General features: G+C 36.3%; 1 protein-coding gene across 1 annotated transcript in view; it reads right to left on the bottom strand.

Annotated features, from left to right (window-relative positions):
- The window catches only part of LOC140150862 (uncharacterized), a 74,638-nt gene that overhangs the window by 32,730 nt on the left and 22,021 nt on the right, over positions 1-19,887 (bottom strand). The window contains exons 2-5 of the mRNA XM_072173011.1: positions 12,694-12,807; positions 9,276-9,364; positions 6,137-6,240; positions 2,707-2,830 (exon numbers count right to left, since the gene is read on the bottom strand). Coding sequence (XP_072029112.1) covers positions 2,707-2,830; positions 6,137-6,240; positions 9,276-9,364; positions 12,694-12,807 — 431 coding nt within the window. The remainder of the gene's footprint in view (positions 1-2,706; positions 2,831-6,136; positions 6,241-9,275; positions 9,365-12,693; positions 12,808-19,887) is intronic.

Here is a 19,887-nt window from a genome sequence, read left to right as displayed (position 1 = left end):
ATTTCACATGTTATGTTACCTACAGAAGGTGAGAATTATCCGTTATGCATACATCACTTTTGTTCTGAAATCGACCAAGTAATAATGATACACACAAAATTCTTAAACAACATCTTTTGCACAAAATTCAATGGAATTTGAAAAGTAAAGTGGCAGTTGAAACTCTAGTGATAACACGTTTGCAGTGCATGATGGGGCTTCCTTAAATCATCCTATGGATACAACATGTAATTATAAATGTCAATTTAGTTCACCCTATACGATGACCACTAGACAGTATCGTGAATTATAATGTAATACGATTTGAATCAAGTCCATAAAACTGTCGCATGGAATTTCATCTACCATGACTACAGAATGATTACGGGCGATATGCAACATGTTTGCCATGAAATAGACACGGGAAATAAACCCATAGATATGGCTTGAAGCCAACAACACACCCGTACCTACATAAAGATGACATATAAATGGTAAACACATTATATGATTGGATGATGTTGTTACTAAAATATGCAATAACTGATTGTAAAGGGTTTTTTGTTGTTGTTTAATGCACATCACCTTTCCATACTTTGTAGATGTGAAATGTATCAGCTACTTTATCCCATTTCATTGATATATAAATGACCTAGGATTGTATTATGATATCATCATGCTTGGTTCCTGTCCTAGAAATTAATATCTTGTCCGAGATTTTGTGCGACTCCATTGTAACAGTATATCAGTGGTTATTACAAGAGTAGAGACCTTCCGACGATGTTCGATATAAATAGAATAAAAGATACTATTCGTTGACAGTGAAAAATGAGAAGTTGTACAGTAAAGACATTAATCTGTGATTGATTTGGTTTATCAAGACATTTCGATATTCACGAAAAATAGTGCAATATGAGCTGTAGTACAACAACGACAAGAATATAATAAATAGTCTATTTGATTGATTCTCTTTTCATCAAGACATTTGTAGACAGATCCAGATATTTTATGGACAGATTAATGATCTTAATTGGTTTTTAGACAGTTACTGAAGAAGAAGGATGAAGAATGTACAGGATGCTAAACAGTGGATGCACCAGGAGTGTGGACGGGCATCCGGGTATGGAGGTGAATAGTTTATAATTTTGGAAAAAGGTAGACCGCAGATTTGCTTACAATTTGGCGTTTTTGTTTGTTTGTTTTTGCCAAACCGTGGACATTTTCCTCATATCTTATTTTGACGAGGGAGGGGAGGGAGGGGGAGGGAGGACCAACACATTAGTCCGTCCTGTGTGTTAACCACTAGACAGGAACGTGAATGTAATACGATTTAAATCAAAATTGTTACATGTTTAAAATTGCAACAAACTCAATAAATGATTGAAAAGGGTATTTCTATACTCTGTAGATGTATACGAAATGTATCAATCACTTTATTCCATTTCATTGATATAACCTAGGATTGTATTATGATATCATCATACATAGTTTCCTGTTCTAGAAATTAATATCTTGTCCGAGATTTTGTGAGACTCGATTGTAACAGTATATCAGTGGTTATTACAAGAGGAGAGACCTTCCGACGATGTTCGATATAAATAGAATAAAAGATACTATTCGTTGACAGTGAAAAATGAGAAGTTGTACAGTAAAGACATTAATCTATGATTGATTTGGTTTATCAAGACATTTCGATATTCACGAAAAATAGTGCAATATGAGCTGTAGTACAACAACGACAAGAATATAATAAATAGTCTATTTGATTGATTCTCTTTTCATCAAGACATTTGTAGACAGATCCAGATATTTTATGGACAGATTAAAGGCCCATTCAGTGATTTGCTAATCCGGACGATCGTAAAAATCATCAAAATTCAGATTTTGGTACCTTTGTGATTGCCACAGATGTGCTAACATAGCCTGCGAGTGGTTCAGTCGAAAGCCGTGTATTTCAGACGATATAAGATATTTTACACGAATCTGTAATTTAGATACTGAGAGTATCTAAATTAGCTAGAGCCTACATGTATTTGAATGGGGCTTCAACTTCGTCAGTACTGCTGTTTTCTTCGTTTTTTGCCAAATTTGTCATTTCAAAAATACCAAATGACAATTTGAATGACTTATTCTTCACTTTTAAGCAATTTATAAACAATTTTAATTGATTTACACTTGCGCTGGGATCACTGAATGGGTCTTTAATGATCTTAATTGGGTTTTAGACAGTTATTGAAGAAGGATGGAGAATATACAGGATGCTAAACAGTGGAGGCACCAAGACGTGCTTGGTGGGTGGATATCCGGGCAACTTAATTTCTTTCTGCAACCATATTTAATGGGCAGCAATACCAGCAACATTTAGGGTTAGTGGGTTAGAATTAGAGCTAGAATTAGAGTTAGAGTTAGTTTGAGTTTAAGTTTGAGTTTGAGTTAGAGCTCGAGTTAGGTTAGAGTTAGATTTAGAGTTAGAGCTAGAGTTAGAGTTTGAGTTAGGGTTAGAGTTAGAGTTTGGTTTAGCGTATTGCGGTCCATTAAAAATGGGCCGCAATAACAACAACCCTTATGGTTAGGGGTTGGGAATAGAGTTTGAGTTTAAGTTCGAGTTAGACTTTGAGTGATATCTTATTTTGACGAGGGACGGAGGACCAACATTGGGGATCCCCTCATGTCCACCTGACGTAGCCACTGAAGCTTAAGGTATTTACATGAAAGTGTTGTACTTACATATTTACTGGGATCCTTTATAACTTGTGTGTTGGTAACCAGAGCCACAAAGAAGCTTATATACAACAAGATAAAAGAGCTGACTAAATTCCAATGAATGTAGTTTCGAACACATCGAAGACTCCTATAATTAAGAAACACACAACACAACACCTTTTAGTATAATAGTATGTACATTTATATACGCAAGTTGGGGTATATGTTGATTTTAATGCATGAATAAAACATTTTGTTTTAAATACAGAACACCCTTCTTCTTAATAATTCTAGTAGGGAGCACTAAAGACGCACAGATGTAGAACTTGTGAAGAAATTAAAGATTTATATTTGACACCTTCAAACAGCTGAGGATGGGCATATAGGTGATCACCCTATTAACCTGTTTCTTGTATTTTTCTGACCCATTATTATGGCTATACTGGATAAAGAGTGAAATTACAATTTATTATATCAACCTAGAATTGTCTTCCTAATTTATATATATAGGTTACACTCCTTTTAAAGCTGCATGTATAAAGTAAGATAAAAAACATTTACGCATTTAAATCAAATACAATGGGATGTTATTAATCACATGATATTCCACAGCACATTTTACAACTGATATAACTGATATTATTAGATAAAGAGATAAAACATATTTTTCATGTCACCACACTTATTGAAATTTCATGTATTATTCTGATTTAATATTACGGCTTCGCTATTCACAGAGTGATACTATAGATACAGAGTGACACTACAACTTATTAAATCAACCCAGAACTGGCTTCCTGATTTATAAATATAGGTTATACACTCTATGTAAAGATAAAGGCTAAATGTAAGACATGTATGAAATATTATAATCATATTATGATAGCACAATGCCAAAGGAAAAGATATATAATATTGTATCTTACCCCACATATAAATTCTAATTTGAACTTTTATAATACACTTATTTTTAAGTGAAAATGGAAGTAAACGAAAACAAATTTGGTTAAACTATGACTTGAACTCCAAGAGAATTGATTTATACTTGTCTAACATTAATGTTCTTGCTTGTGTAACTTTTGAACAGATCAATATGGATTAAGGCTAAAATCAACAAAATGCAGTGCATTAAATTAACATTGCTAATGAGTCCTGACAGTATCTTTTGACAGATTAAGTAGCAATCTAAATTTCTGATTCATTTATTGTGACCTATATAATGATGAATTGTTTACTTAGCATATACTAGTTAATGATCCTTGACTTATATCAGTCCTGCTTCCTTCACCACTCATAAATACCACCTGTTCATTATTATACTACCGTAAAAACTCGATAGTTAGCGCATGTGCTTACTATCGAGCGCTTTTAAAACATGCAAACATGAAGAGCAACATCCATAACAGTGTAAAGGATTTTGAGCAAATCATCGATACACATTATAGTTATAAACGAACAAGTAAACCTGCAAATGTTTGTCTCAACCCCATTAGCTCAATTGGTAAAACGCCGGACTTTGGTACAAGTTCATGTTTTCAAAAACGCTCGATAGTAAGGATTCATTCATTCATTCATTCATTCATTCATTCATTTCCACAATTCACATAAAAATACAAAATACGCATTAAAATATCAGTACATCAAAATACCATCAAAGAATCGTGGAGGAGATGGCCGAAAGGCCAGTAAGGCCAGAGGTAGCCACCCCCTTTAACAAAAAAGTTACCAAACAGAAAACTCAACAGCAAATAATAAAAATTAAAAACAACGAACAAACAAACAAGAACCAAAAAACTACGATGCTCGCCAATTAATCATATTTTGAAATTAAGTGTCTTTTGTACACGTTCCGGAAATGTTTCACTGAATAAGGATATAATGCTAACTATCGAGTTTTATACAATTCAACTAATACAATTCAACTATAGAGGCTGTATTAAACAACAACTTTTTTGCAAGAAAAATAAAATAAAAAAGACCGGTGTATAAATGTTTGATACATTGAAATGAGTAATATATCCGAAGTATTTTAGTTGCATGGGTTCTTTAGTTGCATGAGTTATTTTTTCGTTCGGGTTATTCCCGATAACTTAGATCATAGACAGTCGTATAGACAATGCGCTTGGCCACTTTCATGCAACTAAATTTAGTATGTACCGCGTGAAATTGATTTTACGCTGTGCACTACATTTACATAGAAAAGAATAACAAAGATTTTTCTTGTATTTCGTTACAAATAATTATATATAAATAAATAATAAATCATAATATACTATTTCTTTAGAGTTTATAAAAACAACAACAACGACAACAACAACAACAACAACAACAACAACAACAACAACAACAACAACAACAACAACAACAACAAAACAGTTCTCATTAACTTAAACGGTTCAATTCCATTCAATCCCTTTTGGCATGGATTAGTTGCACAAAAGACACACATAGACCATTTGTTCATACGATTAGTTTACACAATTGGTTATATCTGTGCTTGTATAACACCATTTTGATTGAAACACAGCTTATTAAGAATTTACCTCTATGGGAATTCAAAATTAGAACAACAAGTTCTGACATTCAATTCTATTTTTTCCAATTTTGTTGTTGTTACAGCCTCAAGATCCAACCCCCACAAACAATACTTGGACGTGTATCAAACATTTATTAAACATGTAGGCTATATCCCTAAAACATTTTCACTGTTGAAGGATGAACAGGGATTTTTTATTAGGTTGCTTTACAAAGAGTGACATTTCAAGAAACGGTTGAATCTAAAACAAACCAACCATGTTCAGTTTGAACGGTAGACTGAACTCATGTGAATAAATGAATTGTTTTTAGCGTCTGCTGTGTAATTATCTTCTCATATAACACGGGCATTACTATTATTTTAAGTAGAATAACTAGGCCGAATGCCGCGCCGTGTTGTTCTAAATGTCGGCGATTTTTTATAGCGTCTTTTCAATGTGTTCAAAGCATTTATTCTGCTGCCAAATAGAGCATGTTTATAGTGGCTGTATACGGAAAGATTATACGGCAATACCCATTATTTTTGAAGTACTTATACGGTAAATAACGGATAATCTTGCTCGCTATAAACACGTTCTATACGATATATCCACACCATGTGGCTGACAATAACACGGCGCCGGTCTGACTACCCCTAAGAGCTCCCTATTGTACACTTAGGTGGAGCGGGACAAGTAAGTACCCAAGAATACTACACCTTGGTTCTGACGGGGCTTGGACCCACACCCTTGTGATCAGGACTCGAACCATTAAGCCGCCGTACGCACAAAAAAAGCTCTACGCTGAGAAATAATGGAATTACGTGGTATATGAGGCGATAGATGCGCAAGATGAAAAACAATACCTTCTATTCAAATAATATGATGATATTATACATGAATGATATGCCAAGTGCATGTTTTAATGTTGTACCACTTACTTGAAATAGAGAAAAATAACAAATGCTCCGACTAGTGCTGCAAAGGAGATACTATAACCCGATAGCGTTATGACCATTACTGGAAACTCGTGCGGTGTATTATTCTGTACAGAAAAAAAAAAAAGGATATGAAATGTGATTTTTAGTGTGTCTCTGTAAATCTTGCATGTGGGTCACAGTTAAATAAGAGCCAGGAGTAGAAGTTGCAGTAACAATAAACAAAAGAAGTATACGCTTGAGTAAAATTAACTTTTTATGTGGTCTAGAAGTCTATAACTATCTTTTGACAGTGTTTGGGGTGTTTAGAATGACGTTTCGACGTGTGTACACATAAGCTGACCGGATAGATTTCTGCTTCAACAAACTTTAATTAAGTACAGGTAGGCACCATACCACGAAAGAAAGTATCATTTGATGTTGATATTTAGTAAATAAAGACCTTAGCAAACAAATATGCAATTTTCTTGTCAGATATAACCACCCTCCAATACTAGGAAGACAACAGAAGGTGATAACTGACATCCCACATCAGATCCACTCATCCGTGGATAATCAGATTCCTCGCAGAGATCCACGCGAGGCATCTAAAACAACAGTTTCAATGTGTCTTGGTGGCGGCATGTGATGAATCAAACTTAACGTAATGAGTTCCACCCGAATCTTGTAAAAAAATAACCAACAAACGATTGCTACGCTCTGATTCTCTTCTCCAAACGAACACCTGCCTGTTCAGTACTAACTTTCAATATGATCTTTAAACATCGATTTATGAACTCATTTTGTAAAAATAAAATAAAAATAACAAAGGAAAAGCATTGTTCTCTATTATAAATGTATGTTTCCAATCATTTTTTTCCATATCGATGTTTTGTTTGAATGTATCGTTTACTTTATATAGTATTTCGTTTCATTATTGCGGAATAAACCTAACAAAAAGAGCACATAATTGCTTCAAAAGTCTGTAATATAACATACAACAGTGCAGAATATCAAACAATTGACAAAACCGAAATGAATCAATACCAAAGCGTAAATCAAATAAAGTTGCTTGTAACAACGAACTTCTTCGACTCTTGCCCGGGTGATGTTTGTTTTTTTCGAATGGCTTTATTTCCAATATCAAAAGCTACCAATTAATACGTATCACGGCGATTGCAAGTCTGCTCAAAAATTATAAAAGTAGTATCTCTTTCAAACTATCAAAGTAGATATAGTATTTTTACTTAGAGGGCATCGATCTAACGATTCTAAAAAACACTAGTTTGGAAATTATTCCTTTAGTATTGTTTATTCTAATTTCAACACTCTAGAGGCCTCGGCTGTACTTTGGGTAATTGCAATACAAACCCAGAATATAAAGTCACCGTGGTATTGTGATATTCTGCATTGAGCTATATGTGCTTTTACAGGTATATCATGAAAAAAACACTCGATACTGTGCTTGGAAATTATTGATGTTTCGAGAAGCATGTTTGAGCCTGTAATATCGTATTATTTAAGGCACGACGAATCGAGGATATGTTACATATTGAATTTAATAGTATCATTCATGTAATTTTAATATTTCCATTTTCATGAACAGTGTATACCCTGGGAGTATAAAACTATTATGTATAAACGCTTGGCTGCTTCCCCGTAAAATTCATATCAATTACGGCTGTTGCTTTCATGATTATGATTATGTTTCCATATGTTGCTGTTTGCCACATATTCTGATAAATGAATAAGATATGTAGAAAACTAATGAAATGATTTACATTCAATATATGAAATAGGTTTACCCGGTATGATTCATCTGGTTCAAATCTGATAATTAAAAGTCTTTTTCTCAAAAGAGATGCAGTATATCAGTATACAGGGGCGTTTCTAACATTTGATGTTGAAAATTTCGTTGTTATTTGTTAGTCTCTTTCAGATTTTTTTAAATACCATTATACCAATGTCTACCCCTTGTTAAGATGAAAACACGATTTAAGATAAATAGCGCCCTCCGTGTTCACCTTTTCTTGAAAATGGCATAGCTTTACATGCTATCAAACAACCGTGAAATCGATTGAGGTCCTTGCACCCCTTTCCTTCCTGAATATATTCATATACAATTATCTTCGTGTTTATGGTGAAACTAAACAATTTTCTGTCAAAGGCAACCTTATACCTGCATCCTTTTAGAAAACTTAATTATTTCCAGTATCATCTTGGTACTTGGTAAGAGTACAGGCCAACACTACTGGCCCCTTTCACTCTAGATTCATATAATGTAGGAAAAATATGACTTTGAAAGCACTAAAAAGATACAGAAACCATCCAAGGTCAGACTGCCCAATGCATGATTGGTTTGCGCAATAATAGAGAGCTTGCGATTTCCTAACGTAGGTTATCATACGCCCGTGCATATATACAAAATCCCGTCACATGAGAGTGCTTTTGAATAGATGCACGGGCGTATGATACGTACGTTTGGAAATCGCACGCTCTCTATTGTGGCTTTGCTAACTTGTCTACTTGTCACCTTCACTGCAAATCGGTCCTTTAGCCTGACGGAGACTTAGCTTCCTGTATGTTTGAATTGTGTCAATGTAGATACAGTCAGATACAGTATTGGGTAGCCTACGAGGCCGGTCGACTGCATATCCGTCAGTACACGCTTTTCAATACGGAATAAATGCTAACCTCATCGTGACATCATCCAAGCAGCAAAGTTCATTTCCCATTGAAAAAACGTGTATTGACGGATATGCAGTTGACCGTTCTGCTACATATCTTCGTGATCACCGGCGAATCCACTAACTTGTAAATCGGCCCTGTTGTTTATATGAAGACTATAGATGGAGCCATTGTCTTTTGGTTTATAATCAATTATTTTTGTTGTGCGTGTTTGCCATCTTTACTGCCCGCGGTCGGCGAATCGCCAAGGACTCTTCAATAGTTGCACAGGCCGGTTTAGAGTAATTTGGGATTCGTCAGTGTGCGATAACCGCGACGATATCAATGTTTATATTTATACTCCATCGCTGAGTGACAAGCGGTTTGTTAATCAATGCGGTAAAGCGCTTTTGTTGTGTTGGAAAAAGCGCACTACCTCGTTACTCAGCGATGACTCAGCGATGAAGTATAAAGTTATCTTTAGTATGATACTTACATATTGTTCTATTGGTTCGCATCTGTTATAATCCGATTTACCTTCAAATCCCCATGTGCCATTATAATGACAAAGTCTGGACACATTTTCTGAAAAATAAAAATATAATCATTAAAAATAATTAAGAACATTTCTGAAAATGTGGTCGATAGTAATTTCATCAACTATTATATCAGGTGATTCAGATATCAATGGAATTTTCAATTACCCCCAGTTGAAATAAGGTACACTTTATTAAAAAGTTTTGCTAGGCATATCCGTCAGGAGTATCTCCATTTATTTGTAATCCAGAATTGGATTTAACTTCACCGTATCCAATAAAATACGGACCAAAAGGGTACCATTCCAATACATCAAACGTGGCCTAACTTCTCATACGAAGTTTACATATATTTATTGAGTCGATCCTTTAATATAAATTCCTTAGAAAAGTGCATAATCCTACAAAGGTATTGAATACTGGGATGCGACATAAAATTTTGGGTGTGTTGGGTGGGAAAAATTCCAAGTTGACATACTCCTTCCGTGACAGATAGCAATGTGCCTGTTTCCTGGAAAACTGGGCGGCGCCGGAATATTATTGACAACTTCCCATTGGTTTTGATCAATCAATTTAAATAAGGATAGGATTGAATCATCTTGGATGTTTCGTTACCTAGGTAACGCAGCAAAATAGATCAAGGTCAATAGGCCTCAATGGTTTGCATCCAGAAGAAAAAAAAAACTTCCTTGTTCATCTTCTCTCTTTATTCCGTCCTTCTCCTTTCCCATAGACAAAAAAAAAGCACGGTGGAAGTTAGGTTTAAAAGAAAATCAATTTAAGGGAAAAGAACGCCTTTAGAGCATTAGAAAATACCGTTATATTTACGGTGATTTACTATCGTTGTCTATATCCTCAGACGAGCAACATGATTTACATCGCCTTAAAGAGTTATATCCTCGCTCATGATTTATTCAGGCATGTTTTATTTTATTTTCCTGACACAGGATTCGTTTGCACTATTTGTAATGTTATTACAAATGCCCTTTGCAAACCACTTTGAGATTGCATTTTCACAAAAACCACTTAGAATCTGAGAAAGTACGGAATATGTCCATGGCGCGGACGGATCAGATCAACAATATTGCGGATACAGGTGTATTTTTACTAGCGCAACGAGGCATTATCAAATCTACACTGACTATTTATACCATCCTGTATGGTCAATTCTGTCGATCATCTTCCTTAAAAGGTACGAGGCAGTGTTATTTTATCGAGATGAAAACAACTGGCTATTGTCCACTCCTTTTTAATTTCCTGGCTTCATTTGAGCAGCAGTAATATAGGAACCTGGCATTAGTGGTATCCATTGAATGCTGTTCAATCCAAATCAATCTATATCCATAATTGAACTGTTGTATCCAATAATGCGGTATCCATAATTCGGTATCCACAATGTGCACGTGGTATTCATCATCCAATCAGATGCCACTATAAGGCTGATCCGGGCCTAAACGCGCAACGTATTTTGGTACGCTTTCCGTGGCATACTATATGTGCTCATTGGTTTAAGCAACGTCGCGTCGGTGCAACACATATGAACGTAATCTCGGTATTTCGGGGATAAAAAAGGAATAAAAAAATCAAGTCATTCAGAAATCACACGGAGCTATTTGGCTCCATTTGCAATTGAACACTTTAATTTGAATTACATGTATTAGATCGCTGGCGCACCTGTAATAATGCAATGTGAGGTGCACTTTCAGGCTTAAATAATTCAACAAAGTAATGAAAATTTGTTGTAGTTTCATGATTGGATGCGAAGATTGGACCAACGTACTTTCTTCACAGAAATAGGTATTCCTTGTAGTTGGCATTTGTTCTTCACTAGAACTTACAAGAATCAAAACAAATGAGAAAAATAAAAGAAGCATATTCAATAAGACGTATGATGAACGTAACACTCATTATCGAATAATAATGGGTATGTTTGGATTGATTTCATAACAGAAAATAAAACTTCGTTGTGATTATTATTTCGCGAAGTAAGTTTCGGCGCAGGTGTCCAGGCTTGACGTTGACACACGCTTTGAGATGATGCCCGGTAGGGGTGACATTAACACGAAACGACATCTGACTATTATATGGGAGTGCATTTTATAATATTATTTATTATAAGGACTAATACTGGTCTGATTATATTGATATAATATGACTTTAAAAAATCAACTCCAACATTAAGCATGTTAAGGTCATGAACGTGTTGGTATGATACAGTAAGCTTAGATATCTTAAAGCGCATTGTATAATGCATTCCTGGATTTGTATGTTTGACGGTGTGTGTTATATAAGAAAGAAATCGACGGCAATTATATGCCAATTAGTTCCGCACGCCCTGTAAGTGACAATCACACTGACAAGCGTAACGATCCAATAAATACCAGTCTCAATACTGATTTCTTGATCTTCTCTTAAGCTCGTATCTGTATAGCAGTCTCGGTTACTAGGCTAAGACGAGGCGGTAAGAGAGCATAACGCAATAAGACGCATTGTAAATTATCATACGTGTCTCCCATGTCTATACCAGCCACATCAATCAATGTTTCCTAAGGAATATAAATCCGTTTATGGAGAAATCCTAGATAACATGTATGGCTTAATATTGTTCCAATATTAGCAGCTGATTTTGGGCTATTGCCAGTTTACTAGCAGGACCAATATTGATGCAAAGTTGGGCCAATGCCAATGTTGGACCAACATTGATGCAATGTTGGGCCAATGCCAATGTTGGACCAATATTGGTGCAATGTTGGGCCAATGCCAATGTTGGACCAACATTGATGCAATGTTGGGCCAATGCTAATGTTGGACCAATATTGGTGCAATGTTGGGCCAATGCCAATGTTGGACCAATATTAGTGCAATGTTGGACTAAAACCAATGTTAACCCAATATAGTTACAATGATGGGCTATAGAGCGAATGTCGGCCCAATATTGGTGTAATGGCAAGAGCGAATACAATGATGGGCTATAGAGTGAATGTCGGCCCCATATTGGTGTAATGGGCCAGAGCGAATGTCGGCCCAATATTGGTGCAATGTTGGGCTAGAGCCAATGTCGGCTCAATACTCAGTACATTGTTAGTTAGAGCCAATGTCGGGTCATTGATAAATTTGAAAATTATAACAGTATAGACCAACATTGGGCTAACATCGCCTAATTATTCCACATTATTATGGTGTACTATTTAGTAGGCAAAAAAACAAAAACTTCTCTGCAGAAAATGTTTGCAGCAATTGGCCCTTTTATCTTTTTCTCCTCACACAAAAATGCTCCGACGGCGAAATTGTTGAAGCCTTATAATAGATCATTCCTATCATTGATGTTCCCGTTTTTATTTATTCAAATTCATTTTATTTTCTGAACACTATGCCTACCTGATGTGTCGTAGTTCACCCCATTTAACTCTGCCGGACACGGTCGTATGTGAACCCCTGGTTCACTTGCTGGCCAGCATTGAATTAAATCGTAGTAGCTAGGACATAGCCGACCTGAAAAGAAGCAAACAAAAACATATTCAATTTATCATGTTTATGTAGAATAAACAAACAAACAAATATACAGGTAAACGAATCAATTATAATATTAGATAACATTGTTGCTGCAAAAACAATTCTTGACGGTATAAGTCAAATAAAAGGTTGAAGGAAGTCATAATATCATCATTCGTAATAACATCACGAATCTACCCTTTCAAGTAAAAACAATCTCTGCTTTGTTAATCGCTAATAAAACGATCTACTCATTTGAATGTAAACTTGTCTAATTTGACGAGGGAAACTATTCGGGTGGGAATATATCAGATTTCTTTTCAAAATGAACATATTTCTCTTCAAAATGAATTGGATATTCTCATCAAAAGAACAAGAAATCTTTTCAATTTAAATAGTTACTTGAGCCCCAATATCAACACAAAACATCAAGGCTGCAGGCCGGACAGGCCCGAGGCCGGAGACTCCCATAGTTGAGTTCTTTACTAATGGAGTACAAAAACTATTAATTTTGAAAAGATTATCGGTTCAAAGTGATAATATACCTAATCAAAATGAACAATATATCTCATCAAAACCATTCTAAAATGAATACTACAAAATTAGAGTGTAGATACGGTCTTTCACCTTGGGAGCAGACTGCAGTAACATATTATGAGCCTCTATACATTAAAGCCATAATGTACTATCTCGTACAATATGAATTTTGTTAATTGTTTTCAAGCCTGAATTGTTTGTAATGTTTACATACTGTTTAAGCATACATTTATGTTCTAATTTGCACCTAAATGGAATTGCTCATTCATGTCATTATCAGGGAAATTCGCCGTGTTTGTCAGGTCAACAGAGCAAGTTTGCCATAATGAACTCCCACTCCCGGCTTGCATACTAGCCAGCACTGAATTAATATACAGATATTCAATGTTTATGAGTACAATGGTAAGAATATTTTTACGAGGTGAAATATGGACTGTTCCATTCAACGAGGCTTTGACGAGTTGAATGGAACAGTTCATATTTTACAGAATTACTTAATTTTATAAATCATCAGGAAAACAAAATAGATTTAAAAAATATCTATAAAGTTTTTTTTATTCTAGAAGCGGCACCCACACCTGTAATCGGCGAGTCGTGGTGGTCACCATGCGAGCTATACACTTGCGTTTGTCAGCGTTGGGAAGGTAGCTGCGAGGGAGTTCAATGGAAAATGGACTATTGCACTCGCGCGGAGTGCAATAGTCTTTTCTAAAAATGGCAACAATAATCAATGGTAATTGACCAATCAAATGATAAGAATCTTTGAATGGGTTATATAAATCGTGAGGACATAGCCGACAAGACCTATGATTATTCACTATTCAAACTAAATCCTTTAAACCATTTGGAGCACCCTTCACCGTAATAAACAACGAGAAATCAACCCACAGCAATAAAATCCAGGAACATCAGGTAAGTACATTAAAAGTAATTGAAATCGTTATAGGTTATGTAAAATTCAGTTTCCTCACAAAGAGATTTCATAAAAAGTAAGTCAGCCACTGTAAATACATTAATAGCTGCATAACTATTAACTGTATTCACAATATTTTTACCTAAAAAGAAATATTGCTTACTAACACGTTGAACATTGATGGCGCTATTTATCTTAAATCTTGTTTGCATCTTAGGGGTAGACACTTGGATAATGATATTAGAACATCAGTAACAAATGACAAGGGAATTTTCAAAAACGTTTTATCATGAAATGTAAGGTAGCACATGTATTATTTGGCTACTTTAAATTTAAAATGTAAATAGCGCCCTCATTTTGCATACAAATGTACAGGTTATAGAATAAAAAGAAGAGGAAAACTATTCATTATTGTCGAATTTCGTAATTGTGATCAGAAAATATTAAACATTTGGAAACCAATCCAGATGAATAAAATCCTAGCACACCAGGTATGTACATTAATAGTAATTGATATTGTTGTATGAAAAAATAAGTATAAATACAACACAGGTTTACATCTACGATTTCGTTACATAAAGTCTAAAATAAATATATGAAAAAACTCATCGATTCAAAAGGTGCTCTTTAAATATATAGCATTAGTAATTGTATATTCATAAAATCTACGTGTATTCTAGTTTCCTTCTTGCTGTGTTTGTCTTTAAATAAAAACAAGCTAATCAAAATGGAATATATAGGTTATATAAAATTCAGTTGTCCCGCATACATAGCATGCTTTGGTGAAAATAAATAAACAGGCAATATAAACAAAGACTTTACTATGCCACTACTAACACACGTGTTACAATACTCATGGGGTCTATTAATTTTACGTGGTCTATATTTTGCAAAATACTCATTAATTATTCATAATGAAAAGGAAGAGACCTGGACAACCTACGCAGCTATCGCTAATATATGTGAATTATTCTTATAACCAAAATACGCAAGTCGAACTGGTGTCCTGCGATTTGCTATTAAACATGATATAGTAATGCAAACGGTAATTAGTCAAGGGAGGAGGAGGAGGAGAAGGAGGAGCAGAAGGGGGATGGGGAGGAGAAGAAGGGGAGGAGAAGAAGGGGAGGAGGAGGAGGGGAGGAGGAGGAGAAGGAGACGAAGGGGAGGTGGAAGAGCAGACGACGACGGTTTCTTCGACTTTTAAACGAATTACCTAATCCTGCACATTATGAAACCACGTTTAATCCAATGTGACCTCAAGAAGTAAAGTTACAAGCAATTGCATAGAGGCCAGTTTGTCATTTGAAAGTGACAAACTGGCCTATACAATGCGCAAAAAGATTCCAACAAGCGCAACAAAGAGACGACACAGTTCCTTCACTGAAGCGTTATTTAAAGCAGTTTTTATTTCAATTTTACTTCTCTGTACTTTTTATAACTTTCAATTTATTTGTCAGTAAGCACGGACAAATTAGCCATTCCACCACTCTCAAACCAGATGTCTAGTCCGTGGAGTTTTGAATAGGCCAGTTTGTCACTTTTAAAACTGGAATCAAATGCTTGTCACTTTGCTTCTTGAAGTCACATTAGATTCAGTGGGGTGTCGTAATGTGCCGGATTAGATTTTACCCAAATGTGGTTTAGATTTAAAATTAGGATTTTTCTTCCAAGTGTAGGATACTTTTTTGGCACAGTATATTTCAGAATTGGTGAGATGGCTTAGGCCTACGTACTGTCTTTTACGCTAATTTGATTTGAAAATCACTCTGCGGTCAGCGAATTTCAAAGAAATTCCATGACGTTAGCTCTAATGGGTACACGTAATTTCAAACTACAATATAGTTAAGATCAATGATAGTAGAATCCATGTATGCGTGCGTTTCAACAGATGACGCAAACACGACCTCTTTCCCAGGTCGTACAAATACCACTCTCTAGGGACAGCGTACTAAGCCAGCGCAGTCAAGTCAGTGAATTGGAGTACTAAGGCTAGGATAGATATCACTTTTTTAGGTGAAGGTTAAACAAATTGCAATAAAAATTTTTTCACTGCAGTGCATTTCAGTGAGGTCCCCTAAATGGCTACCTAAAAGTCCAAAAATATCCACGTAGTGGAAGTGTGCCTAATTTGCATAAATCCAATATGGCCGCTATTTCGACAATTTTCGCCGAGATTTCTTATCGTAGGTCGATGTTGTGGCACTTAAAAGCACAAAGTTCACATTTATATGGGTGAACTATGCATTATATATCATATTAAGAGACATATCTTGTTTAATTGTGCATAGCAGTATTCATAAATCCAAAATGGCCGCCGATATTAAGATTAACACACAGATTTTAGGCCAATAGTATTAGTTTTAACCTGGAAATTGTTTGTAACAAGCTGATTTTTTCTGGAATAGGTTCAAAAATAAGTGTAGAATCACTGATAAAAAGTCCCCGCAAATCCCCTGTGGGCGTTTTTCAAAATCCAAGATGGCGTCCAAAATGGCTGCCATTTTCATATTTTTTTCATAATTCCCAACTATAGCTGGAAACACAAATAAGGTATCCAAACATATGTTTTGAGGTATGAAAAATATTTATAAATCCACATTAAGATGATTCAACCCTGGCAAGTGTCCAAAATCCAAGATGGCGTCCAAAATGGTCACCATTTTCATGTTTATCTCATAATTTCCAAACCATACTAGCTAGAAACACAAGTAAGGTATCTAAACATATGTTTTGAGGTATGTGGAATTTTTATAAATCCATATTAAGATGATTCAACCCTTGCAAGTATCCGAAATCCAAAATGGCACCCCAAATTTGCTGCCTTTCCAAAGCCCGGATCTGTAATTTAAAAAGCACAAAGTCAATTTGAGACCAAACTAGGGCATCTGGAGCCATACGATTTGGATGAAACCTCCAACTATAGAAACCAAACTCAATTGGCTAAAAATGGCAACAGATTGAAAATTTGTGGTTGAAGAGGTACGTTATGAAATACCTTAATTCTAAAGTTGTTTCATTTTCATTATACTCTTTGATGATTGGTGCTGTGTTGCAACAAGTATGGCCACTGCATTTTCTGCACATTGTTGTACAGTGAAGACCTAGTTTCTTGCAACTACATGTCATAGTGTTGCATTCATCAGGCTAACATCCACAAGACACCATGTGGTCGTACTCATTAAGTGAATCATATTTGCTGGCCCCATAAAGCTGAAGGATGAAGCCTTCACCTTATTTCTATACCTCATCATGCGTACTCGTACTGTTCGCAAAAGTCCCTAGGAAGTCATCTTTGCCTTTCTTGTGTATCATGTTGAAAGGGTTACGCTTTCCCCGGCGATAGATGGCTGAGACTGTGTCACAGACTCACATCCTGTGATGGCATGAAGTGTCAACTGCCAACAATTAGTTTCTGGTATCTCCAAATGCTTGCTGGATATCACTTACTCGGAACACTATCTCAGGATTACTACAGAATTTCATGAAGGCATCTGTTGTTGAACTTGCCCTGGACACCAGCATCACAAGTAGGTCAGTGTCTGTACCCGCCACCACAACTGGTAGCTCTTCTGTCTCTGCTACTGTAAGGGCTGTGCACACAATCAATGTATTGGCATCTGCTTCAGCCTGGATGACATGAATTCCAGCCATACGCATCCTCCCACTGATCATTTCTATATATAAGTCGCTGTTTGTTCAACAAATGTTGTTGAAGGGCATCAACACCGCCTGGGCTGAATGAAAAATCCCCGAAGACTGGAGTAAAAGTCTATTAACCCCTGTATACAAAAAGGGCAACAGACTGGACCCAGCCAACTACAGAGCTATTACCCTCCTGTCAATCCTGGGAAAAGTATTCTGTAAGATGGTTCTTAACCGAATACAACAGACTGTAGATAACCATCTGAGAGAGGAACAGTGTGGGTTCAGGAGTTCCAGAGGCACCTCAGATGCAGTTTACAGTACGCCAAATCTTTGAAAAGGCTAAAAAAGACGCATTCCAATACACTGGAATTTTATAGACTTCCAAGCAGCATTTGACCCCATATGGACAGATGGAGGGAAGCCCTTTGGAAATGTCTGAGATCAGTAGAACTCATTGCAAAAATGTATGAGCAATCCAAATGCTCAGTCGTGGTAAATGGAAAGATCACCGATTGCTTTGAAGTCCTCGTTAGTGTTAGACAGGAATGTCATCTCTCATCATCATGCCTCTTCAATCTAAATCTGGAGTTTGTCATGAAAGACGTCCAAAATCTAGGCTCAGGTGTGCAAATGGGTGACATCCGATATGCAGATGACACCACAATCATGGATATGGACTTTGAGAACCTGCAAATCTCCGCTAATGAATTGGAGAAAGCATCCAGCAGCTGGGGAATGAAAATGAACCCAACAAAATGCAAGATCATATTTGACGATCCAAGAGATATGATGCTGAACCAGATGCCATTTTAGTAAATAACTTCGTCTTTCTGGGTAGCAGTGTGCCCTCAGTAGAAGAGGATATTAAACGTCGCATAAACCTTCTCAGTTCGAAATTCATGGTTGCACTGTATTTCATGAAAGAGGAGATGCAGATCTGTTAATTGTAACTACAGCAGTAGAAGCAGCTAAGTTTAAAGACACAGTTCTTGTCGGTGATGATACAGACTTTCTCATCTTGCTGATTTTCTACGCTGATCTGAATGCAAAGGACATCTTTTTTGCACCTGAGCCCAAGACAAACTCCAAAGACATGGAATATCAAGCAGCTGAAGGAAACCCTAGGAAGTAATGTGTGTGGCGACATTCTCTTTGCCCATGCGCTTCTGGGCTGCGATACAACCTCTCGCATATTTGGACTAGGGAAAGGTGTATCACTGAAGAAAATCATGAAGAATGACTACTTCTGTGAGCTTGCCAAAGTATTTAGTAAGCCAGCATCAGACCTGTAGGACACCATTATTACAGCTGGAGAGAAGGCAATTGTATGCCTGTATGGTGGTGACTCAACAGAAGATCTGGACTCTTTGAGGTACAGAAACTATTGCGTAAAGATACCATCAATCACGTCTGCCTTAGAAGCAAAGACTTTGCCACCAACTTCAGCAGCAGCTAAGTTCCACAGTCTGCGTGTGTACTATCAGATATTAGAATGGAAAGGAATGGCAGGCGACCTGACACCGGGACACTGGGGTTGGCAGGTCATGGATGGGAAATATCTTCCAATACAAACTGATAAACCACCAGCACCTGCATCATTCCTTAAAGTCATCAGATGCGGATGCAAGAAAGACTGTGCAACCAAGAAATGTACATGCCGGAAGTATGGCCTCCAATGTTCAACAGCCTGCACTGGTTGTCGTGGCACTAGTTGCACCAACTCACCACCACCAGACCAAGAACTTGATGCTACTACTGATCAGCCTGCCACATTAATGTTCTGGTTAGCTTTGTTGGACACTACCAATTCTTCATCAACTTAAAATATGTATACCACAATGTTAGCCTCATGATCTGCATCCTGTAATAACAACTGAACTGGGACTGTAAACCAATATAGACATATGCACTGTATTAAGGTGAGAATCAAAATCAAAATGCAAATTAACCCACTTTTTTGAAAATGTATGTGTTTATGCAAA

Source organism: Amphiura filiformis, chromosome 4 (assembly GCF_039555335.1).
Source record: "Amphiura filiformis chromosome 4, Afil_fr2py, whole genome shotgun sequence".
Lineage (NCBI taxonomy): Eukaryota > Metazoa > Echinodermata > Ophiuroidea > Amphilepidida > Amphiuridae > Amphiura > Amphiura filiformis.
The sequence above is the reverse complement of the archived record's forward strand: the minus strand, read 5'-3'. Positions and strand labels throughout refer to the sequence as shown.